The sequence below is a fragment of the Microtus oregoni genome, unplaced genomic scaffold, assembly GCF_018167655.1.
Source record: "Microtus oregoni isolate MIOR12 unplaced genomic scaffold, Mior012 000003F_ref0000135, whole genome shotgun sequence".
Lineage (NCBI taxonomy): Eukaryota > Metazoa > Chordata > Mammalia > Rodentia > Cricetidae > Microtus > Microtus oregoni.
In genome coordinates, this window is record NW_024543062.1 from 65,284,079 (window position 1) to 65,307,402 (window position 23,324).

Consider the following 23,324-nt stretch of genomic DNA (forward strand, 5'->3'; position numbering starts at 1 on the left):
TTTGGCTAAATCCTCTACATCCTACAAAGATTGCTCCACCCCATATACCTGTGACCCCCCCCCCCCCCAGAAGACAACAAGGACCCTGATTGGCCCGCCTCCACACGTGTCGTAAGAGGAGATGCAGAGGTGATCAGGCCTAGCAGCTGAGATCACTGGAAGAGCCAGGTGTGACGTTGCATGCCTGTCATCCCAGGGGCAATCAGGAGCAGAAGCAGGGGGATTGCTGCAAGTTAGAGCCTGGCTAGATCTACATGTTTTGAGTTCCAAGCCAGCCAGAACAACATAGTAAAACCTTATTTTAAATTGAAAAAAAAAATCAATCTTGAGCTCTCTGGGAGAGACAATGTATAGAGGCAATGTATAGGAGCCATTCAGAGATCAGGCAGCTCCTGCTGCCTCTGTGGCTTCCTGCCATCTGCTCCCCAACCACTCTCTAGGGAAGCACTCTCTCCTTTTCTTCCAGGACTTTAGAGCATGCCCTGGGTATCCATGAAGTACCAAAGAAAGAGGAGAGAAGAGACGAAGGGCTGTGTATGGTTCTAGAAAACCTACCCGCCATGTCTTCCCGGGCCTGTATTTATTTGCAGAGCACACCTAGATAGCTTAACTCATTCCAGAAACAGGCTGGGCTATCACCACTGAACACAGCACAGGGCTAAAACCAAACCTCAGGCCTCATCCATTTCTGGGGACCCACAACCTATCTCAGGGTTGAATTATATACCCCAGAAAGCCGGACAAGCCCTGAATCACCCTTGATCCAGTTTGGGCTGCCTGTGGGGATGAAGATGGGACAGTATTCCTGCTGTCTGGTCCTAGCTCCTGGACGTGCTGTGGCTCGCATGAGTCCGTCGTGAAAACCGCAAGGATCTCAGTCCTGTTGAGTGACTGCCCTCTCTGAAGGATACGCAGTGCTGCTGGGCAGGGAGGCACAAGCCTGAGATTCATACTTGGAAAGCAGAGGCAGGAGAATCAAGAATTCCAAACTAGCCCTGGCTACCTGTGACCCTATCTAAAAAACAAATAAACAAAAAGAAACAAAAAACAAGCGAACAAAAAGTGCAGCTTTGGTGCATGTCCTGGAACTAGCTCTTATAGACCAGGTTGGCCTCGAACTCACAGAGATGCGCCTGCCTCCTGAGTGCTGGAATTAAAGGTGTGCGCCACCTCCGCCCAACCGAGGTCGAATTTCTTAATGTTCCTCCTCAGCTTAACTAGGCATTCCACTTCAGCCTTGGGGTGATGGGCGCTTGCTCTTCCACTTTCTGAAGCTCCCTGAAAGATCTGTGCTGCCCAAGCAGGCTCTAAAGTACCCGATGCTGCCGTGAGCTCAGAGCCAGTCCGGAAGGGAACAATTGCACAGCCCTATGGGCACCCTCCCCTCACTGCCACCCCAACCCTGTTCTAGGGGACACAGGCTCTAGAAAAAAAAAAATAAAGACTTCTTGGTTGTCCAGCTAATTCTTTTTTTCCATCTTCTTAGGCGTCTAGGGCTCTCTCTAGCAATACAGTAGGGCTCCCTGGAGCAGGAACAGGCTGCAGCACCCTTACCCTTGTGATCCACTCTTTCCCAGTATTTCTAAGGACATGTGACAAAATAAAACTGCAGTCCATGCAGGCAGCGAGACACAGCGGTACCAGCTTACCCATCTGCGGTGCTGTAATAACCACACAGCGAGTCACCAACGAGCCACAGAAATGTGCTGCTCAGGACGTGAACAATGGGAAAGCCACCAACCAAGGTACCAAGAGATTGAGAGTCTGAACTCACTTTTTGACTTATAGATACAGCCTTCTCTTTGCAACCTCACGATGGGAGAAGTATGGATCTGGCTGGCCTCTTGCCCTCTCCTGATAAAAGGGCACTGATCTTATTTGGGAGGGCTTCCCCCTCATAACCTAGTCATCTCACGAGGCTGTCACTTTGAGGACTGGGATTTCAGTGTATGGATCTGGAGCAAGGACACAGAAATGTTGAGCAATGAAACTATTACTTTGTATGATAGCTTAAACTTTAAGTTAAAAAAATTCCAGACTACAGCATGTCCCTTCAGAGCAGGGGAAGAACTACAAACGGCAGATGCTCCTTAATATGGAGGATCAATAGGCAGACCCGAGAAGTTGAGAGTCGTCTAACTCCTGGGTGGGTTTGATTCCTAACAGTCGTTGTGAACAATTCACCTTTGGCTAAGACAACAGACCCCATCTGAGTACGCTTGAAAATCGAACCCAAAGCAGTGACTTGTGGTACTCCACTGTCCAGGACCAGGAAGGTACAGCCAGGTGACTGAACAGGCCCTGGGATTAGCTCATGCGAGGGAGGGTGGGGACATCTTGAGAGGCCCTCCACCGCCCACTATCAGAAAACTTCACTTTCTGCCAAAACAGCACACATTTTTCTTTTGCCACCGATGTTCCTCACTGGGAATCCCCTGCCCTGATTTTGCCTGTTTCCATAAGGTAAAAATACTGGTTAAGATCAGCGTCAAGTTCAAACATCTATCTCGCTTTCTAAACAAGTGGCCTGGTAAACTGTGATTAACAAAACAAGATGGAGTAGTAAAGACTCTAAATCAGCCTGTAACTCTCCATGGCAATTCGGGGGATGGGATTCGGTATCCAGGGATGTTCAGAAGTACCCAGGGATGCTCACAAGCGAACATTCAGGGAGAAAAACCGTACATCCTCTCCCTTTCTTGGGGGATCTTCGTGCTACCGTTCTTCAGCCTAGAAATGCTCTAGCTACCGGCCTCAGGCCGACCAATCCTTCAAGATAGAAAGCGGTGCAGTCAGGGTGGAGCAAACGAGGGCAGCAGAGAAAATAAAATTACAGCGTTCTCCCCAAGCGCCCCGTCGCGCACCTCCCGGCCGCCCCGCCCGCGGCCGCTGGCCCAGGCCGCGCGCTAGACTGGAGCGCGCTCGCTCGGGTGCGAGCAGGACGCGGCCCGGCCCGCGGGAGGGCGGCGGCGGCGGGGAAGGAGGAGGCGCTGAGGCCACACCCATCGGCGAGCGGATCCGCGGGCTGCGCGTCGTCGGCCGCCGCGCTCCAGCCTCCGCCCGCACCGAGCCGCGGGACCCGGCCGCACCGGGGAGGGGCCGCTCCGGGCCGCAACGCGAGGGCAGCGAGGGCGGCGGGGACCCGGCACCGGGCGCGGCCGGCGGCAGCGACCATGATCGCTTTGTTTAACAAGCTGCTGGACTGGTTCAAGGCCCTGTTCTGGAAGGAGGAAATGGAGCTCACGCTGGTGGGGCTGCAGTACTCGGGCAAGACCACCTTCGTCAACGTGATCGCGGTACGAGGGCAGATGTGGCAGCCCGCGCCGCGCCCTAAGCAGCCCAAGTCGCCGCCTGGCGTGGCCGGGCACCGCCGGGCGCCGGGCAGGGAGGAGCCGGCTCCGGGCGATTGGGGCCTAGCACGGTTCTTGGGGGACCAGCTGGCATGCTACCCGTTCTCAGGCCTGGGCTGGGATGGCAGGGCTGGGGGCGGGGTAGCGAGAACGAGGGGACCGAGCTGGAGTTCCGTTGTTGGTGGCACCGAGAGGTCTCCAAGCATCGGGAGTCCGCCGCAGGCTGACAGGCCCCCGTGGCTCGCGCACAGGGGGCATGACAGGGCGAAAGTGCCCGGGCCTTCCCGCTCCTCGCGTGGAGGGTCACGGGACGCGCGGCCCGAGCGTGTTACCAGGGGTCCCTGCCAGCCCAGCCCCACCCCGAAGGCTCTGTCTCCCCCTGGCTTGACGCGGAAGCCCCAGCCCATCTGGGCGGGGGAAGCTTGAATCCCTAGAGGCAGAGGAGTCAGCTGAGGTCCCGACTCTAGCCCAGACTCCTCCCCGGAACCTGTCCCGGGCCTGCGGTAACGCGGGGGTCCAGGATGGATGGCACCATAAAGGGAGTTGGGAGACTCCACTTGGCTCAGAAGTTGCAGGAGTAGATACTGTGGACCCGAGAGCAGTAGCTGGAGGGGCGCCATCCACCTGGGGACCAGGGCAGAGCAGCTCCGAGGGCTTTGGGGAGTCAGGACTGGGGGTGGGGTGACTGCAGTTGTATGTCTGTGCCAGAGGAATGGTGGAGAAGGAGTTAAATTTTCTCTTTAAAAAAGAGGAAGATGAGCTCCCTGGGTGTGTGAGCTGAGCTGCAGTAATGGCTGCAGCCTGTATTTCAAAGATAGGCAGGACTGGGCTTTTGGGACCCGGGAAAGCTTGGGACAGGGGCATAGTTTTTCCCAGAACCTAACGCCGTTCCCAAAAATGGGTTTTTCAAGAGAGCTGTGAATTAGCCATATACAGGTAAAAAATGCTGTTGTGTAGGTCTGCAAAGGTGTGTGGCCAGTCAGCTTCGGTACCGCCACTTGCCTGTATTGTATTGTTGCCCAACCTTGAAACCCCACAGGGCTCGGCGTCCTTACTGGAGAGCCTTTCAGAGGGGATATTAGTACATTGGGCAGATGGAAGGCTGAATGGATTTGGGACTTAATGGATTGGGCACGGGCACGCGCACTCTCTCCCCTAAACATGCTCTGCCATTGACATCTACACACCCCTCTGCCCAGTGTCCCTTTTTATTCCACAGAACCTCTGCTGAGGTTTGGGACATGTTTTTCTGAGCTAACACATGTCCCTGGCTTTCTGTCTGCCATGCTGTGTCCCCTAGGATCAGAAACCCTGGTTAGACTTGGTGTTGACTTGCCTCTTGGGCTAACGGTACAGGAAATCAACACCTGGATTTCCACCTGTCTCTGCAGATCTAGGTGGCTTGGTTTGGGACATTTAGGTCTGGGAGATGTTTCTGGTATTTCTCAAAAGGAGAAACTAGGTGCTTGCGCTCAGCCTAGATATCCCCTCCTGTCCCGAGGGAGTGTTACTAAAGCCATGCTTCTGTATAGGGATACACAGACACCTAGGTGAGTTCAACTTCCTGGCCTGGTTCTGCCCTTCAAGACTAGCATCTTCTCAGAGTATGGAAGGTCAGGGATAGAAGCCAAATTCTCCAATTCTCCTGCCAGAGTCAAGAGGTTCTTTGAAACTAAGCACCATGAAGCATGTATGTAACCCCATCACTCCGGATATTGAGACAAGATCCCAAGTTGAGAGCAGGCCATAGAGAGAGAATTAGTCTCAAAAAAAAAAAAAAGTTTCTATGATAGTCAACCTTCCTTGGGTCCCCAGCCTCTGTATTCTCCCTTTTGATATAAAATTTACCACTGAAAGATAAGCCAAATTTTCTTTCTCTGAAGAGACTAACTACCCCTTCGGGGGCTGCAGGGAATTCCAGCATCCGGGTAACTCCAGCCTTCTCAAGCCCACCAGAGCCCCCATAGGCACTGTGCCGCTCCCTGTACAATCACAGGAAGGTTCGAGACCCCTGGGCTCTGTGCTCATGCCCACCGCTGACTTTCTGAATTGCCTTTGCTGTCCCTTGGCCTCTGTTTGTCTCAGCAAACAGAGAAAGCTCCTTGTGTTTTTCTCCCGCCTCTGGGGTCTGAGTGTGAATAGGAATTGTGTTCACTGAGCCCAGATGCTCAGCAGGTTAACGTCAACTAGAGAGAAAGTATATGCAGAGCCATTGCGTACGTCCAGGAAACTGAAACTACTGAGTACAAGAAAGCTGTGATACTAGAAAAAATGGGAGATATGTTTTTGTCCAAGAGCAGCAGAAAGGTCCTTCTTTTCTCTTTGAGGCATAGTCTGGTCTTGAGCTCTCATGCTCCGTGGGTGTGTGTTGCTGTGCCCATGAAGGAGGTAATTTCAGATGTCTTAAAATATGGAAGGCTGTCACCATAGAAGAACTGGTCTTGGAGTACCCAAAAGGACTAAAGAACAAAGGGGAGCAGTCACAGGAAGATGTGTTTTTGAGTCATAAAGAACTCTCGGATAGTTTGAACTAACCCAGGATGAAGTGAAAGCCTCACACAGCAGAGCACACCTGTAGTCCTAACCCAGGCAGGAGGAAAATGGAGGAGCTCAGAACATAGCTTAGTTAGTAGAGGGCTTGCCTAACGTGTATGATGCCCCAGCACCACATGAAACTAGACACAGGGGCACGTGCCTGTCATCCTAGCACCAAGGAGGTGGAGTCAGGAGGACAAAAAGTTCACGGTCATCTTTGGCTATGTGCCAGCTTGGGATACGTGAGACCCTAGCTCACAAATGAAAACAGAAAGAATGACTTAGAGAGGATTCAAGTAGGAGACAAAAGATGGGGTTACATGACGTGAAGTTGCCCCCATCCTTACAGAATCTGAGTCATTAGCAGGGAAATTAAATCATAGTCTGATTGCAGCCTAGCTCCAAATTCACAACTGAGCAGAAACGGAGTGGTGGAGGGCGTGGCCGTCTGATAGCCCCCCACTATCCCTCTTTCTGCTAGTGGTCCATACGCCCTCATCTGTTTGGGAACATGTGGATCTTCTGGTTCCCAGAGATCAACGACAGGTCCCTGCTCAGAGCCACTCCCAAGCACTTGTGAGCCATATCCATCAGGAGCCCTACAGTCGCAGCTCTCCTGGTCCTGACGGAGGATTACTTGAGCCCAGGAGTTGTCGCCCATCCAAGTGCTAGCCAGGTCCAGCCCTGCTTAGCTTCTGAGATCAGAGGCATCAGGCCCTTTCAGGTACTACAGCTTAATTATCTCTAAGCAAGCCTGGCAACATAGCCTAAATTCAATACCAGGATCCCACAAAGGTTGCAGGAGAGAACCAGCTCCCAGAAGTTAGCCTCTGACCTCCACAGGCATGCTGCGACACACAAACTACACACAGATAGATAGATGATAGATAGATAGATAGATGATAGATAGATAGATAGATAGATAGATAGGAATTAAATTATAAGGTGTGTGCAGGCTTTGTTTTTGATTTTGGTTTTGGTTTTGGTTTTGGTTTTTGAGCTAGGATCTCATATAGCCCAGGCTGACCTCAAACTTTCTATTTAGCTGAGACTGACCTTGAACTCTTGATTCTTCCCTCCTCCCCCTTCCCGCCTCCTGACTGCTGGGATTTCAGGAGTGTACTGATACACTCTGTAGTGTACACTACAGTGCCATTTCCATAAAGGACTTGAGTATCTTCACATGCAGGTAATTGAGGCAGGCCCTGGACCAACCCTGAGGATACCAAAGGATGAGTATACATCCAGGGGGCTCTCAGAAGACCTCCAAAACCCCGCTGTGGTTCTCAAATGCGGAACCCCTGCTATACATTGTCACTGGGCATGATTCCTGCAGATGCAAGGGAGTGGCACACTCATCCTGTCTGCCTGGGGGACTTCACTGAGGCTCCCAGGCACCGAGTGAGAGCTGGTTATCTGCTGCTCCTTGGCTAGTGGTCAGAGCCCCTGGCCTCTGTGCGGGAGCCAAGCAAATTAGTGTACTATCGGGTAGGAGACAAAAAGGCACTAACTGTCACTCTCGGCTTAAAGATAAAGTCAGCCCCCTCCCCTATGGCCTTCACCCTCTCACCTGTTCTTAGCTTGAAAGTGAAGATGGCCTGGCAGGAGTTGGGTCTGGCCTTATTTAAAGCCTGTGGCTACTTTAGGATAGTTCAGAGATTTTAGAAACATTGTATAGGGGGAAAGGGAAAATTACTAGAAATGGAAAGGAATTGTGGGAAGTGGAATCACTGTCCGCTCCCAGATAGTCAGAGAGCACTAATGTTGTTACTATAGACCAGGCTTCTCCCCTGAAGAAGTTTCAACCCAGTAGGGAAACACGTATGTACGTGAATAACAGAGATTACGGCTTACCCGTGGTGGAGTACAAGTCAACACTTTGAATAGTCCTGCAATTATTTAGTGTGCACTGCATTTTGAGGGTAGTGAATTCAGTTCCAACCCATCCATCCAGACAGGGTCTCTTTCTACAGCCCAAGCTGTCCTGGGTCTCTCTATGTAGACCAGGCTGCCCTCAAACTCTCAGAGGTCCATCTGCCTCTGCCTCCCCAGTTCTGGGATTAAAGGCGTGCGCCATCATGCCCACCTCCTAATTTTTAAAAAAACAGTTCACTACTAATTTGACAATGTGTCTGCTTTCTTTCCTTGCTGTCACTTTTGTTGGGCCTCATTCTCTGGGAAGTAATGATTGTCCTTCTAGCTCAGCTGGGGCTGAGTAAAAGGGCTTCTGGTAACAAGAACTGTAGGCTAGACCTTGGGAAGCCCTTTCTCCCTGTTTGGACTGAGAGACTCTGAGATTGCCTAGGGACTTTGGGCCTCCTCCCCATAGAGCTGCAGGTGTGGATGGTACCTCTGCTGATAACCACCCATCTTGCCTGAAAGCGGGAGACAGTCAAAAGATACCTCCTGTGAAAACTCTGAGAAAGTCTGGCCTGACGGATGCATCACCTTGCAGACTGTTGTTCTATACCCACCAGGGAGGGCATATTTGGGTCCTGTCCATGTTGGCATCTTTTCCAATCTGGCTTTTCTTTCTAGTCAGGACAGTTCAATGAGGACATGATTCCCACTGTGGGTTTCAACATGCGCAAAATCACCAAAGGGAACGTGACCATCAAGGTGAGGGCAGAGCGCTGCTGAGGACCACGTGTGTTTGGGAAGGCAACCGAGCCCCCTGGGAAGAGCCAGCTGGGGAGGGCAGAGCGGCATCCTATTGCTGGGGAGCTGGGAGAAGAGAACCGAAGAACTGGAAGCTGGAGGGCTGGGAGAGAGGGAAACCAGGAGGGAGAAAAAGAGACGTGCTCCACAGGGTAGCCCACAGGGTAGCGGGGACAGCAGAAGGAAAGCTTGGGAGATTAAATTGCTTTCTGTTGTCTGCCTGCTCCTGAGGCTACCCTCTCCCCACCCTCTTCTCACTCAGCTCTGGGACATTGGGGGGCAGCCTCGATTCCGCAGCATGTGGGAGCGTTACTGCAGAGGAGTGAGTGCCATTGTGTAAGTAGGATCTCCCACCCTCCCGCCTGCAAGGACTTCAGACCTAATGTAGAATCACGTAGACATGGTCTCTCCGTCATAGCTGGTGCCTGGACATAGCCTGATTTTATTTTGCATGCTGTTTATTTTAGTAAATATGTACTCTGGGCAATAGCACCCAATTAGAGAACTGGCCAGCCAGGCCTGCAGTATCACTTAGGGTATTGTCCCCCAACTCAAATCATGAATTTGGGGTGAGTTAAATGATTCCTTCCCTTGCCTCTTAATTCTATCTAGACAGCAGATGTAACTTGGTCGGAAAGCTGTTGCCTAGCGTGTACGAGGCTCTGAATTCAACTTTAGTGCCACATGCAGAAACCAAAAAAGAAAGAAAAGAAAGACGGGGGGGGGGGATGTATAATGTATGCACAGCTTAGTTTTTCTTAACAGAAAACATTTTTTTTCTTTTGTGACAGGGTCTCCCTGTGTACGCCTGGCTGGCCTGAATCTCACTGTATCTCACTTATGTAGACAAGGCTGACTTCTAACTCGCAGACTCCAACTCTCAAGTCCTGGGATTCGGTGCATGCACATCATGCCCAGCTTAAACCTGATGTTTATATTTTTAAGAAACAAGCATCATAGCTGGATGGTGGCACATACCTTTAATCCCAGCACTCAGGAGACAGAGGCAGGTGGATCTCTGTGAGTTCGAAGCCAGCCTGGTCTACAGAGCAAGTTCCAGGACAGCCAGGATTACACAGAGAAACGCTGTCTCAAAAAAAAAGAAAAGAAAGAAACAGACCTGTACCCTGCTAGGAGAGAACCCTTTTCTTTATCTCTAGCCCTATCTAGGCCAGATTTACAGCTAACCCTACAGGCCCCAGCTTCCCAGAGGGCAGAAGCCTGCAGCACATTGCCCTGTGGGTTGGGGAAGGTGTTCCCTGAGTCAGACCAGGGTGGTCCACTTCTCCAGAGGTGACCAGGTGTTGGAGGAGGAGGAGGAACCAGAGGCGTTCTTCCCCTCGGCTGCTCCTCTTCCTGCCCGCCTCAGCCCACTGTGTCCCCATGCTGTCCCTGCCTGCCTTCCCCAGGTATATGGTGGATGCTGCAGATCAGGAGAAGATCGAGGCCTCCAAGAACGAGCTCCACAACCTGCTAGACAAGCCCCAGCTGCAAGGCATCCCGGTCAGCTATGGTGGAGTGGGTGGGAGAGGGAGCGGGCCGGAAGTCACTGGGGGAGATAGCCCCATGCAGTCATGCTCCATGCCCTTGTCCTAACCCTCCTTGGCTTCTCTTCTGAATAGGTCTTAGTCCTCGGTAACAAGCGAGACCTAGCGGGAGCGCTAGATGAGAAGGAGCTGATTGAGAAAATGTAAGCTGGGGTGGCCTTTCTTTGTGTGCTTCAGCTCCCCAAATACCCTAGCTGACGAACATGTCTGGGCTGGGCTGGTTGCTATTCTCAGTGTTCACCACATGGTGGCAGCAAAACACATCTTTCCAGGAGCCTCGCCCTCCTCTTTGACCAAGAAAAAGACCCTGCTTTCGCCTAGCCCATACCCCTTGGCTGCCCCAGCCTCTGCAGATTCTGCTCTGATCTCCCCCCGCAGGAATCTGTCTGCTATCCAGGACCGAGAGATCTGCTGCTACTCCATCTCCTGCAAGGAGAAAGACAACATAGGTGCGTGGCTTTGGGAAGTTGTTGGCAATCTACCAGGAGTGGCCTTGCAGAAGGGAGAAGAGAGGAGAGGGCTACTTCCGGTGTGGTAGCATAGGACTCTGGAAAGTTCCTGCCCTGCCACTTGTCTGTAGTCCTGGGGTGCAGCGGGCAGCTGGGAGGCCCAGTTCTGAACTTTACCTCAGTTCTACGTTCCAAGAGGAACCACCCACTCACTCTTGTACTTCTGAGATTATCATAGGTTGAGCCAGGTATTCCCGGCCCTTCTGCTGTGCTTGCTGGGCTTTGTGTCTTTCCCATCACAGTTGGGAGCTGTTACAGGGGTCACAGCTCTTGGCTTGATCCTGGCTGCAGTCTCAGGAACCGGGATTAACTGTTTATGCCTCTCAGGCCTTATGGGCTGCTGCAGGCAGCAGGCCTGATGACCTTCTCTCTTGTCTCACTCAGACATCACCCTACAGTGGCTTATTCAACACTCAAAGTCACGGAGAAGCTGAGACTGTGGCTCTTCTCCTTCGGACCAGGGACCACAGGCACCTAACCTGAAGCCGAGCTCCCCGCCCACCGATGTCTCCCCCAAACCCACTACTCCTCACCCAGTGTGGGGAGGGCCCTCTGGGGCTCCTAGAGTCCCGTTCTGCTGAGGTTTGAACTCCTGTTTTTATTGTAAAATAAATCCCCCCCCCAATCTGGTCCCCTAACCTCTCTCTTTCTCTCTTTGTCCCTCACCTCACCCCACTTCCCTCCCCTCCCAAAAGCCCTGGCCCCGCAACCCCTGTCCTCACTTTCTGTCCCACCCTCTACCTCCCTTTTCAACACCTCTGTTATTGTCCTGTGTGTACAGTATATATATGTATATATATTTTAATTTTTTAATTTAAGCAAAGACTTAAGATCAACCATTTGATGCTGCAGGGGCCAATCAGGACCTGGGAGGGGCAAACTGGAAAGATGGGAAGAGATGCAGGGTCAACTTGGGGCAAGTTCAGATGCAAAAAGGTGGTCACTGGCTGGTACTTGGGGCATGTACCAGCCTCACCACTGGTGATTATCCCCATGTCCTGTAAAGTATTTCTGTCTCCCAGTAAAGGGCCTGAATACTCAGGCCGGCAGGAGCCTCCTTTCTGTCCCCAGCCTTGGTAGGGCCACCAGGCACAACCAGGTAGCAGAGACCACCAGGCCTAAGAGGGAGGAAGCCAGTGTCCATGCCATCCAAGCGACCCCCATGCTCACTGTTGCCAGCCCCAGCTCCTGCCTCTACCCAGGGCCTCCACCTCCATGGCCCATTTCATTTTCTGTTCTCATCTCACCGAGTTGTACAAGGAGAGAACTCAGCATGGGGGGTTGGTTCTTTGGGTTTTGTTTGTTTGTTTATTTGTTTAATTTAATGATTTGTAAAGTGATGTTCCTCTTCCTTTTTACACTTTCCAGCTCATATTTAACCTCTGTTTGGAAAATGATTCTTGTAACTGTACATTTTTTTTTTTTGCCTCCTAATAATGACAATAATAAATTACCAATTTTGTGTTGGGGGCGTGTGTGGTGCTGGGTGTTTGCCACTGACCAGCAGACTCAGGGACAGCAGTGCCCCTCTCACAGGGAAGGCCACGGGGTGCCACACCCCCAGGGAACACGTGCTCACACTGGCAGCACAATGGCCTGTCTCAAGACAGCCTCCCACACGTGTCTGGGCTCTGGTGTCGCCTGCTCCTCATTCTCTTTGGCCTTGTTGTAGGCTGGCAGCTGCCAAGTGGTACTTAGCAGGTAGTCAGAGGAACTATCAGACCTGGCCCATGCTTCACTGTTCAAACAGAACTGCTATTTCTCAACAGTACTTCAATCTGTGGCCCCTCTCCATTCCGTGCCTGCTTGGTCCCCATAGCCAGAGTTGAGCCAGAGCCAGAATTCTGCCTCTACCTCTTCATTCCCAGTTCCCACTAGGAAGAAATCAAATGTCCTCCAGGAGTATACTGGGTCTGTGGAGTCTCCTTTGCTATCTTAGTGTTCAGGTCTCTTGGAAAGGACCAACCGTTACTCTATAGATGGAACTCCTACCCTGCCTGACAGGAGCCAACAGCCACAGTGCCTGTGGGCCCTCCTTGGTTCAGTGTGGATCCAATCTTATTTCGTTTTACACTCAACTCTCAGACATCCCCCCGCCCCGTCACTCCCTCGTGTTCTGTCTCCCGTCAGCCTGGAAAATAGAGACCGTAGATGCCCAATCTCTTTTCACCCTACCTCAGCAGCCACCTTTGTCCTTGGTTTGTGAGAGGCCTTGGGCTAGGCCACTCTCCAACCACGAGGAGGATTTCCTATTGCTGAGGGACTTTGAGGAACGGGTCTGAGAATTGAGCTCAATGGCAGAGTGCTGATCTAGTGTGCAATAGACCAGGCCCTGGCTTCCATTGACCGTGTGGGGAGAAGGTTTGAGAATGGAGTTTGCCACCAGCTAACTGATTCCCAGGAGTCTTCCTCCTCCTTAAGAGTATGAGGTGTGCCCCTTGGTTAAGGATGATGGTGGCCCAGGCTCTGTCCCCTGCCCTGCATCTAGGAGAGGACCACTGTCCTCATTCATGGGAATGTTTCAACGCTGACCTGTTTCTTGGGTTCTGTGTTCTCCAGATGAGATTTTTGTGAGAGAAGACAAGCTGATTATTAGGACATGCAAAACCATTGCCCTGCACTGGGAACTCCTGCAACAGATATGCAGCAGGGCCCAAACCATGCAACGGATATTCAGCAGGGCCCAAGCCACCTCTTCCTTGAATGGGGACAAACCATGTAAACCATCGTGTTTGGGTTCTCTGATGTCAAACGAATGAGTTCATACCTGACCAAGGGACTGGAGAGGGGGCTCAGAGTTAAAGAACACGTACTGCTCTTGTAGAGGACATTGGCTCCTAGCACCCACGTCAGGTGGTTCCAGAAAGAGCTAACACTTCTGACCTTTGTAGGCTCTGAACCCCTGCTCACATAACCCAACACAGATGGACACACACAGACAATTAAAAATTATAAAAAATATTCAAAAACACCTAAGTCCACTCTATATTGCTCAAGATCTGGATTCCCAAAAGCATGGAGCCTTGCACTCTGCCAGATGCTTAAGCCCCACCCCATCTCCCAACCCCCTTTTTAGTGGTGGAGGTGGAGCCCAGGACCTCGAACATCCTAGGCAAGCAGTCTGCCGCTGGTCTCCAGCTCCAGCACAGAGCATGTCTGGCCTCACTTAGCGATCACAGGCCTCTGAAGGACTGATTGTTCTGTTTCCCAGAGTGGGGAGTGGAGACAGGTACACTCAAGGGTTAGAGCCGAGCTAGGATGAGGATAGGCAGTGGGGGCCTAGCAGAGGACACCCCCCACTGGCCTCGGCTCTGATGACTGTCCTACTATGGATGTCAGCATCTCTCTCTGAGCCTCACCCTTGAGCCAGCCACCCCACCCCCTTAGCCTGGGACCCCAGAGCAACAAATCCCACATTGTTCCCTGGCTGGCACAGACTGGAGGGACAGTGGCTCTTTCCTAAGGCTAGCTAGTCTGCTGGCTAGTTTTGCAAGCCATTCACGTTAGCAGGCTTGGGAAGCAGCAGCAGGGTAGGGTCTAGGAGCCACCATCTCTCCCCTTGAGTTCTGGGCCAGCCAGCGGTCAGGAGGGAGGTCCAAAGTGTGCCCTTTGTGGAAGAGGCCACCAAACAGGATGCTGAACCACCACCACCCCTCCAAGCCTTCCACCACAGTCCTCTCCCTGCCCCTGATTTCACCTCAGATCACCCCGGCCCACTTCCTCCCCCCTTAGAAAGTTATTGGTGCGTGCAGGACGGGGTGGGGGGGAGGAGTTGGGAAAGCACCCCCTTTCTGGTTCTGCTCAGAGACAAGGGTCCACCTTTGCTCCCTGTCGAACTAACGCACACACACACACACACAAAGTTTCTAAAGAAAAAGCTGGAGACTGGTCACTGTAGCAACAGGTCTGCCGAGAAATGTGTGGGTGTCATTCTCCAGCTCAAAGGGTGTGTGTGCAGGGCAGTTCCATCACTTAGCAACAGCCTCCCTCTCTCTTGGCCAGCATCACTGGCCCTGGGGGGTGGGTGGGGGTGGGTGCCAGGGATCAAGAACAAGGCTGTTCAGATTCCAAGTAAGTGGGAGGGAGACTTGGATGCTGAGTGGACCAAGGCCCAAGGGAATGGGTGCCTGGGCAAAGAATAGAGTTGGGCCGCTCATGACCCTTGGGGACCTAAGCTGGTGGAGGTTCTAGGTTGGCCTGATGAGCAAGTCTTTGTGGAACCCAGAACTGAGCTCCAGATAAGGGTGGCTGCAGAGAAAGCTGGGCATGGGGGAAAGGAATGCCAGTGGCCTAGGCTGATAACCCAGCAGAGAGAAGGGGTCTGTGGAGGTGCCTCAGGGGCAGAGCTGGGGAAATGACTTAAAGGGCAGGCCCAGTAGGAGGCGCTACTAGCTGTGCTGGGAACTACTGTAGAACTCTGCTGGGAAGGGTGGGGGCGGGGGTGGTGGGGGCAGTGCGGGTAGGCAGCTGGGCCATCTCAGAGCCAAACAGTCCATTCTAAGAAACTGAACAAGAGCCACTGTTAGAGAGAGGGAGGCTGAGAAGCTCTGTGGCCCACGAAAGGAGAGCCCCTAGATTCCCTCAAATGGGGGCTTTGTGGAGAGGGCGAACTGAGCGATGCAGGGACTCCAGAGAGCGGGCTGACTTCCCAGGGGCAGCTGGGTTTAGCTCTAGATAAGGGTTTAGCCCCCAATTCCTGACCCCTTCCCTCCTCTCTGTCCCCAAGGCAGGACAACAAATACAGGCCCAGGCCAAGGAGACTGCCTGGTTAGGAAAAACCTGTCTACCTGTCTAGGTTCTGTCTCTCATGGACAAGGAAGCTCACTGGGCACAGGGCTGTGGTACCTACTTTATTGTTTTTCCAGAATGGCCTTCTACAGGAAAGCACCTAACAGGAGGCGGGGGCTGGATGATGTGAGATGTGACAGGCGCCTCACAGAATGGAAGACAGGAGTGAGAGGATCCTCTGGGAAGAGACTGGGGGCTAAGACAGACCCTCTTTAGAAAACGGGGTGCTGAGCCTGCTTAGGTTGGCCCTCAAGCGGCCCCTGGTCCGGGATGGGGCCTAGTGGGACTAGAGAAATGATGTTTGGGGAGGGGCCCAGCCAACCTAGAGTCGGATTCCAAGATCAAAGGGAGGGCAGGCCAAGGGCTAAACCCTGGATCGGAGATGGCCAGATTGAGATTCTAGGCAGCTCTAATGACCTAGAGAGATCTCCACCTACAAGTGGGAGGGACAAGGCTGACAGGTCCCTCCGAGCGTAAGATTGTCACTGTCTTCCCATGGTGCTTTGACAAGCCCAACTCTGACTCAGTGAACCAAGTCCGTCTCTACACGGCAGGATGAGAAGTCGAAGTGAGACCTGTAAGAAAGAACCAGCAGACCGTCTTGAGTGGGATGGCACCCCTCCCCACCTGCTCCCATCCCCCCCTAGACTCAGCAAGGTGTGCCCAGGGGCAGGAGTGGGGGTGACTCCCTGGGCTTATGGAAATAAATGGAGGAAGACACTTCGGTCTTAAGCTTGCTGTCCGCGCCGCCTGTCACTGAAGAGTCTGAGGCCCCGCCGCACTCCTCACAGCAGCAGCAACAGCAGCAATCCAGGAAGGCCTGGCCCAGGGGCCTGCAGATACACAGGAGGAGCACGGGGGTGATGGCGCCCTTGAAGAAGGCGGAGAACTGGTTGATGAGGCCCAGGAGGTCCAGGGTCTGCCGGGTGAGCTCGGTGGAGAGGTAGGCCACCACGATATTGCAGACGTTCTCAGGGAGTGTACAAAAGGCATAGACCACGGTCAGGCCCACCACAGTGCTGTTGAGCTGGCTCTCACACTGCTCGTGCTTGCCTGCCCTACACTCGGGCTTCCTGCCCGGCGGGCCCCGCACCCGCCATGTCACCAGCTGGCAGGTGACGGTGAAGAGGATGGGCAGACAGAAGTAGCAGCCAAAGTACCACCACATGCGCGCATTCTGGTAGGTCATCACCAGCGAGTAGATGGACTCGGGTAGGTTGGCTGACGGTTTCATGATGCACGAATCTATCGTCCCCATGGTGGGAGCAGGCTCTTGTGCCAACTGCCACAGCGGGAGTTCAGGAACGGCCAGCATCATGGAGCCCACCCAGATGACAGCCAGTTTAGCCAGGATTGATTGGCATCGCTCAATGGGCCTCACCTTCGGCAGGGTGCTGGTGGCCACGTGGAAGCGGTCTATGCCCAGAGCACAGAGGCTGAAGGTTGTGACTCCCAGGGAGGAGACCTGCGAACAAGGATGTAGAAGACAGAGGGCTCAGTTGATGGGGGCAGAGAGGTTTCAGGCTGAAGAGGAGCATGGGTTGCACATGAACAGCATGACAATAGCTGCTATTGGTGAGACATTTTCTACCCATCAGGCACTCCCTATATGACATAAACTCTCAGCTATGTCCCACTGGGGTCAATGCACACTTTTAATCTTAGCACTCCAATCAGCCATCATACAGGAGAAATGGATGCAGAAGCGTAAAAAGTGACTGGTCCTTAACCTCACAGCTGGTGAATGGTAAAATTGAGGTGGGTATACACCCTTGTTCTTTTTTCCACTTCCCAAGCTAGAGTGTGCTAGGCCTCCCTCCCATAGACCCTGATGCCCCCCAGGACACTGGAAGCCACCTCTGGGGAAGAACCAGGACAAAGATGGAAACTGGGCTTAGCTTGGGTGTGGTGCTGTATTGTCCCAGAACTTGACAGACAGAGGCAGGAGGATCAGGAGTTCAAGGCCAGACTTGGCCACACAAAAAGTTCAAGGCTAGTCTAAGAAGAGTAAGACCCTGTCTCCAAGCAGAAGGAAGGAAAGGAAGGAAGTGGGGAGGGAGGAAAAGAAGGAATGGACAAATTTGGATCTTTGCAGTTCCTTCTCCTTCCCGCACAGGCTCGTGTGAGATCTTCAGGTTATGCAGGGGAATGTGGCCTGCTTGCCATTGCTTTCAGTCTGCCTGTGTTGACCTGGGCAGACCAACATTGTAGGGAGCAGGCCCTGCAAGCAGCCTGTGCCCACCATCCTTGCGCACTCAGAAAAAGCACCCTTTGAGCCAAGAGGAAGAGGCCAGAGCCACAGGGAAGGAAGTGCCAACTCGCCTGAAAGGAGAGCCCTCCTGAGCTGCTAGCTGATGGAACTCACTGGGGGTTGTGCTCCCCCTCCTCCTCCTGCTTAAATTCTTCCCTTCTCTGGCTGGGGCGACACAATCCAGGGCTTATTTGCACTGCCACCAAGTGTCCTTTGTAAGAATCCCAACCCCCTCTCTTGGCAGGGGACTCCAGGCCTGCAGAGGAGCAGCCTCCAGTCTCTGGCAAAATATCATATTCTCTCTCTCTCTCTCTCTCTCTCTCTCTCTCTCTCACACACACTCTCTCTCTCTCTCTCTTCCTCCTTCCCTCCCTCCCTCTCTCCCTCTCTCCCTCTCTCCCCCTCTCTCTCTCTCTTCTCCCACATCTCAGAAACTTTTCCAAATCTTACTAAGGGGCCGTGCTGGGGTCTTCCCTACAGGAGAATTCCGGGCAGCAGCAGAGGCTTATAGCCACGGGAATGAGCTCCAGTGTGTCTGACTCCTTCCCTCTTCTCCTAAAGCTAAGCTCAAATAAAAGCCAACATGGTCTACATTAATTCTAAGCACTTCGTGGACATTACCCATTTTAATCCTTTAAGAATGGGGACTAGCCAGCTGTAGTGACACACGCCTGTATCCTAGCACTCAGGGAGACCAGGAGGTCAAGAACATCCTCCACTACTTAGTGAATTTGGGGCCAGCTGGAGCTATGGAAGACCCTGTCTTAAAAAATGAAAACAGGAAGAAAGGAAGATTTGGAGCTAAACTTTGGGTGACTAGGTGTGATGGCTCATGTCTGTCAATCCAGCACTCAAAGGTGAGACTACACAATCAGGAGTTCAAGGTCATCTTTGGCAACGTAGCAAATTTGAGGTCAGCCTGGGCTACATAAGAGCCTTTCTAAAATAATAAAATAGAAGCCGGGCGGTGGGTGGCACATGCCTTTAATCCCAGCACTCAAGAGACAGAGACAGGCAGATCTCTGTGAGTTCGAGTTCAGCCTAGTCTATAGAATGAGTTTCAGGACAGGCTCCAAAGCTACAGAGAAACTCTATCTCAAAAAAAAAAAAAAATGATAACACTAAAACACTAACACTAATTGAGGCTGGCTGCTGAGCATGGCTATTCAGGTCTACAAAACCTCAACCAATTGGGTGGCTAAGGCAAAAGAATCATAAACTCAAGGTCTACCGAGACTACAGAGAGAGTTCAAGTCGAGCTCGAGCAGCTTAGTCAGAACCTGTCTCAAGAGTGATAAAATTGGCAATATAGCTCAGTAGTAGTGTTAGCATGTACAAGGCCTTGAGTTCAATCCCCACGGCTTAAAGGAGGGCAGGGTGGCAGCCGGGGGTTTAACTCGGCGATCTTTACGTGGAAAGCCTTGGGTTCAACCCCAAGTACTGCCCAAAAGAAAAATAGTCAGCTAGATATTGTGGCACACACCTACATCCCCAGCCCTTTGGAGGAGGAGGTAGGAAGATGGCCATTAGCTTGAATCTGGGCTACAGATGTAGGTAAGGACCCGGTCAGCCAGGGTTACAATGGGAAACCCAGTCTCAAAACAACAGCGAAAAGAGTAAAAAGCTTTGGGGCTCCACGTGCGCATGATTAGTATATGTGAAGCCCTAGGTTTATCCACAGCTCCTTCAGACAGTTATCACCCCAGATGAGAACACCGAGGTGTAGGCAGGTTAACTAACTTACCCAGGCTGCTTGGCCAGTCATGAAAAGAGCCCAGTTTCTAATATACTCTGTCTGATTCCAAAGCGATGTGTTGGCCCAGCACAGTGGGGCCCTTATTTTCAAACTCAGGAGGCAGAGGCAGGCAGTTCTAGACCAGCCTGGTTTACATGGTGAGTTCCAGGCCAGCCAGGGCTACATAGTGAGACCCTATCTAAAACAAAACCAACCAACAAAAACCCCATCCAAAGTTTGTGTGCCTAACCACTTAGCTCGCCTAGGCAGAGTGTACCAGATGACAGATAAGGTTTAAAGACCAATGTCAGGCGTGGAGGCACACACCTTTAGTCCTAGCACTCAGGAGGCAGAGACAGGTGGATCTCTGTGAGTTTGAGACCAGCCTGGTCTACATACCAAGTTCCAGCCAGGCTAGGAAGCGCCACATAATGAGATGGTCTACCAAACAACAAGAAGACACAAAGATCACATTGAATCTTGGGGTCTCTTTTGATCTGGGAAGCCTTTGGACCACCAGATAGATGGTGTGCATGGGTTGGGAGTGCAGGAAAAAAATATTTCAACTGCTATGCCTCACAGAGTGACCAGTATTGAAATAATCCCTAACATGTAGCTAACTGGGAGCTTGGACCTTTGTCAAATGCCTGGCTCTGATTCCAGCTCATGGGGAGGCTATTATTCTGTTCATTATTTCACTTGTAGCTAAGGTTATTTTATTTATTTTTAAATGTGTTTATTTTACTTATGTGAATGATTGTGTCTGCCTGCATGTATTTCTGTACCCATGGAATTCAGAAGGGGGCATCAGATCCCTTGCAACTGGAGTTATGGATGATTGTGAACCACTATGTGGGTACTAGGAACCAAACCCAGTGCTCTTAACTCCTGAACCACCTCTCCAGCCCCCTGTAGCCGTGATTTAAAACTGTTCCCACCGAATGTGTTGGTGTGTGCTTTAGTCCCAACACTAAGGAGGAAGAAGCAAAAGGTTTTCTGTGAGTTTGAGGCCAGACTGGTCTACATACTGAGTTCCCCAACAGCCAAGACTATATAGAAAACCCTGTCTCAGAGAGAGAGGGAGAGAGAGAGAGAGAGAGAGAGAGAGAGAGAAGGCTGTTCCTGCCAACCGTGACAGTACAGGCCTGTAATCTCACCAATCAGGAGACTGAATCAGGAATATTGTAAATTTAATTGTAAACCAACCTGGACTATATAATGAAATTCTATCTAACCAAAAAGGGGGGTTGTGGTAGTACAGGTCCATAATCTCAGCATTTTGGAGTAGAAATAAGGAGTTCAAGGTCATCCTTAACTATACAGTAAGTTTGAAGCTAGCCTGAGCTATAGGAAATCTTGTTTCAACCAAATGAAACCAAAACACACACACACACACGTATGTTCGTACGTACATACATACATACATACACACACACACACACACACACACATACATACATACATACATAAATAACACTAGGCCGAGGCAGACAATCACTGCAAATATGAGGTCAGCTTGGTCTATACAGTGAGTTCAACCTGAGGTACAGAGTAAGACCCTACCCTTAAAAAGATAAAAAGGACAAGAAAGAGAGAACATTTAAAAACTAGAAATAAAGAATAAAAGCCTGGCAGTGGTGGTGCACGCCTTTAATCCCAGCACTCGGGAGGCAGAGGCAGGCGGATCTCTGTGAGTTCGAGGCCAGCCTGGTCTACAAAGGGAGTTCCAGGAGGCTCAAAGCTACAGAGAAACCCTGTCTCGAAAAAAACAAAAAAAAAAAAACAAAAAAAAGGAAAGCTGCTATCATAGATACCTTCACACATATCATAGATATCATAGATACCTTCACACACGGGTAGATGTGTGCAAAGATCTGAAAGTTGTCTCCTTTCAGCCATTCTCACAGCCCTTCTCATCCAGGTGTTTAACATAACATGGAAGCCTCCATTCAGGGGTGCTCAGTGCCACACTTAAGAGTTGCAGAGCAAGCCAGTTAGAAGGGCCATCTGGTCTACCCTCCATGCTTGTTAGCTAAGGAAATGAGAAGAGATGGGATCTGTCCAGGGACAAGCAAAATATAGTAACAGAACTAGTGCTTCTATAAGCTCTAGTACCCAAAGGCAGGGCTTGCCTTTCAGAGCTGCCTTAGGAGGAGAGTGGTGGAGATGACCTTGAAGGTGACAATAAACTTGGTCAGGAAGGAAGAAGAACCTGTCCTGGTGTTTGCATCCACAGAAAGTAGACACTGACTCAACCTGGTAGGAAACTGGGGTCTCCCTCAAGTATTGCTAGGTTTTCAGGATACAGAAGGGTTAAAAAGAGGAGCCATGAGTACAGGGCAAGCAGGATGCACAATAAAAGAAAAGGGGAGGTCGGCAGACAGTGGCAGTGCACACCTTTAATTCCAGCACTCAGGAGGCAGAGCCAGGAGGATCTATGAGTTCGAGGCCAGCCTGGTTTACCAAGCAAGTTCCAGGACAGGTTCCAAAACTATACAAAGAAAAAATAAGAGAGAGAGAGAGAAGAAGGAGGAGGAGGAGGAGGAGGAAGAGGAAGAGGAAGAAGAAGAAGAAGAGAAAGAGAGAGAGAAAGAAAGAAAGAAAGAAAGAAAAGAAAAGAAAAGGGTGACTTCAGAAGAGAGAGGGATTTTTGGGGGTGGATCAGAGACAGACAGCTTGGAATATAGAAAAAAGGGTGTAGCCTCTGTGTGGTTACTCCTAAAGCAGAAGCCCAGGTTGGAATCAAGCCAGTGGTCTTGCACATCTGCCTATCTGCCTATTCACTGGCCTGACTTTCTTTCCTGAGAGCTACCAGAAGCCAATACTGAGTTTGTTCCCTTCCCTGGTAGAGTTTGCCTCCTCCCACAGTGACACAGAGAAAACTAGTTGAGTGGGAACCCCAGGGTGCTGGGATTACACACACCTGCAGATCTGCTCTCTGGGTCTCAGCAGGGACTGGAGCCCCTTTCCTGAACTGCAAGCCTACAACTGAGCTATAGAAAGACATACTTACCTCCATGAAGGGCACAGCCCGGCAAGAAACATCCCCCAGGAGCCTCTGCTTGGTGATCTCATTGAAGATGACAATGGGGAGGCAGAAGAAGAGGACCAGGAAATCCCAGAGAGCCAGGCTGGCGAGAATGGAGTTCCATGCACTCTTCAGATAATAGCTGTGCCACACAATACACATGACAGACAGATTGCCTACGATACCCACAGCAAACACCACCAGAGCCAGGAGCATGACAGCGTAGGCACTGTAGGAGCTCTCAGTCACCGGATACAAGGGGTTCTGAATCTGCAGCCTCTGACTTGGTGTCCCGGTCAAGTTGGCCCTCAGCTCTTGTCCACTATCTGGGGTGGCCCCATCCTTGTCTGGATTGGGGCTAGTGGCCACCAAAGTCTTGGTGGGCTGCAAGCCAGCAGGATGGATGGGCCTGGGGTACTCAGCCCACTCCTCAGGTACATACTGTTGTACCTCCTTGGGCCCCTCGTCGTTGGTGCCTCTTCGGGGTCGACTCTGCTGCTCCTGGACCTTTGCTCTATGCCCACCCAAAGATGAGTTGGCAGCCCCAGAGACCCCAGTCAGCCCCACAGCCAACGCTACAGCAAGAGAGACAGCCAGGGGCCACAGCCACCGCATGGCCGGGAAAGCAGGGTGTAGCTGCCTCAGAGAGGTGAGGGCAAGGGACCTAAGGGCTGTGTGGAATTAAAAGAGGCAGCTGGCAGCTGGGTCCGCCTCCAGTCAGGCGTCTGGCATGGCTGGCCCTTCCTCCCATCCCCTTGGCCATGGTCTGGCCAGGGCCCTCTGCTGGACACTTAGAGGTCTGTGCTGACCTCATACATCATGTCCTCAATCACACCCCTTCTCAGGCTCCAAGGACAGACTGAACAGCCCTCAAAGGGACCCGCTACAATCACTGGTACCAGGGAAATGAGGTTTGCTAAGTG

At 51.7% G+C, this 23,324-nt stretch overlaps 2 protein-coding genes across 3 annotated transcripts; one reads left to right on the forward strand and one right to left on the reverse strand.

The window, feature by feature from the left end:
- Positions 1-2,954: 2,954 nt before the first annotated feature.
- Arl8a (ADP ribosylation factor like GTPase 8A) lies at positions 2,955-12,068 on the forward strand. The gene is made up of 7 exons (XM_041649250.1): positions 2,955-3,296; positions 8,424-8,504; positions 8,806-8,879; positions 9,953-10,046; positions 10,166-10,233; positions 10,469-10,539; positions 10,984-12,068. The coding sequence occupies exons 1-7, from the start codon at positions 3,174-3,176 to the stop codon at positions 11,031-11,033; spliced, it is 561 nt and encodes a 186-aa protein (XP_041505184.1). The 5' UTR covers positions 2,955-3,173; the 3' UTR covers positions 11,034-12,068.
- A 3,736-nt stretch (positions 12,069-15,804) lies between these two features.
- Positions 15,805-23,114, reverse strand: Gpr37l1 (G protein-coupled receptor 37 like 1). Of its 2 annotated transcripts, XM_041646966.1 has the most exons (3): positions 22,387-23,114; positions 16,077-16,852; positions 15,805-15,962 (listed from the first exon to the last, which is right to left on the reverse strand). In XM_041646966.1, the coding sequence occupies exons 1-3, from the start codon at positions 23,014-23,016 to the stop codon at positions 15,911-15,913; spliced, it is 1,458 nt and encodes a 485-aa protein (XP_041502900.1). In that variant the 5' UTR covers positions 23,017-23,114; the 3' UTR covers positions 15,805-15,910. The 2 variants fall into 2 exon arrangements, with proteins under 2 accessions (XP_041502900.1, XP_041502909.1); XM_041646975.1 differs by having other exon boundaries at positions 15,805-16,852; positions 22,387-23,112.
- Between the last annotated feature and the right edge of the window lie 210 nt (positions 23,115-23,324).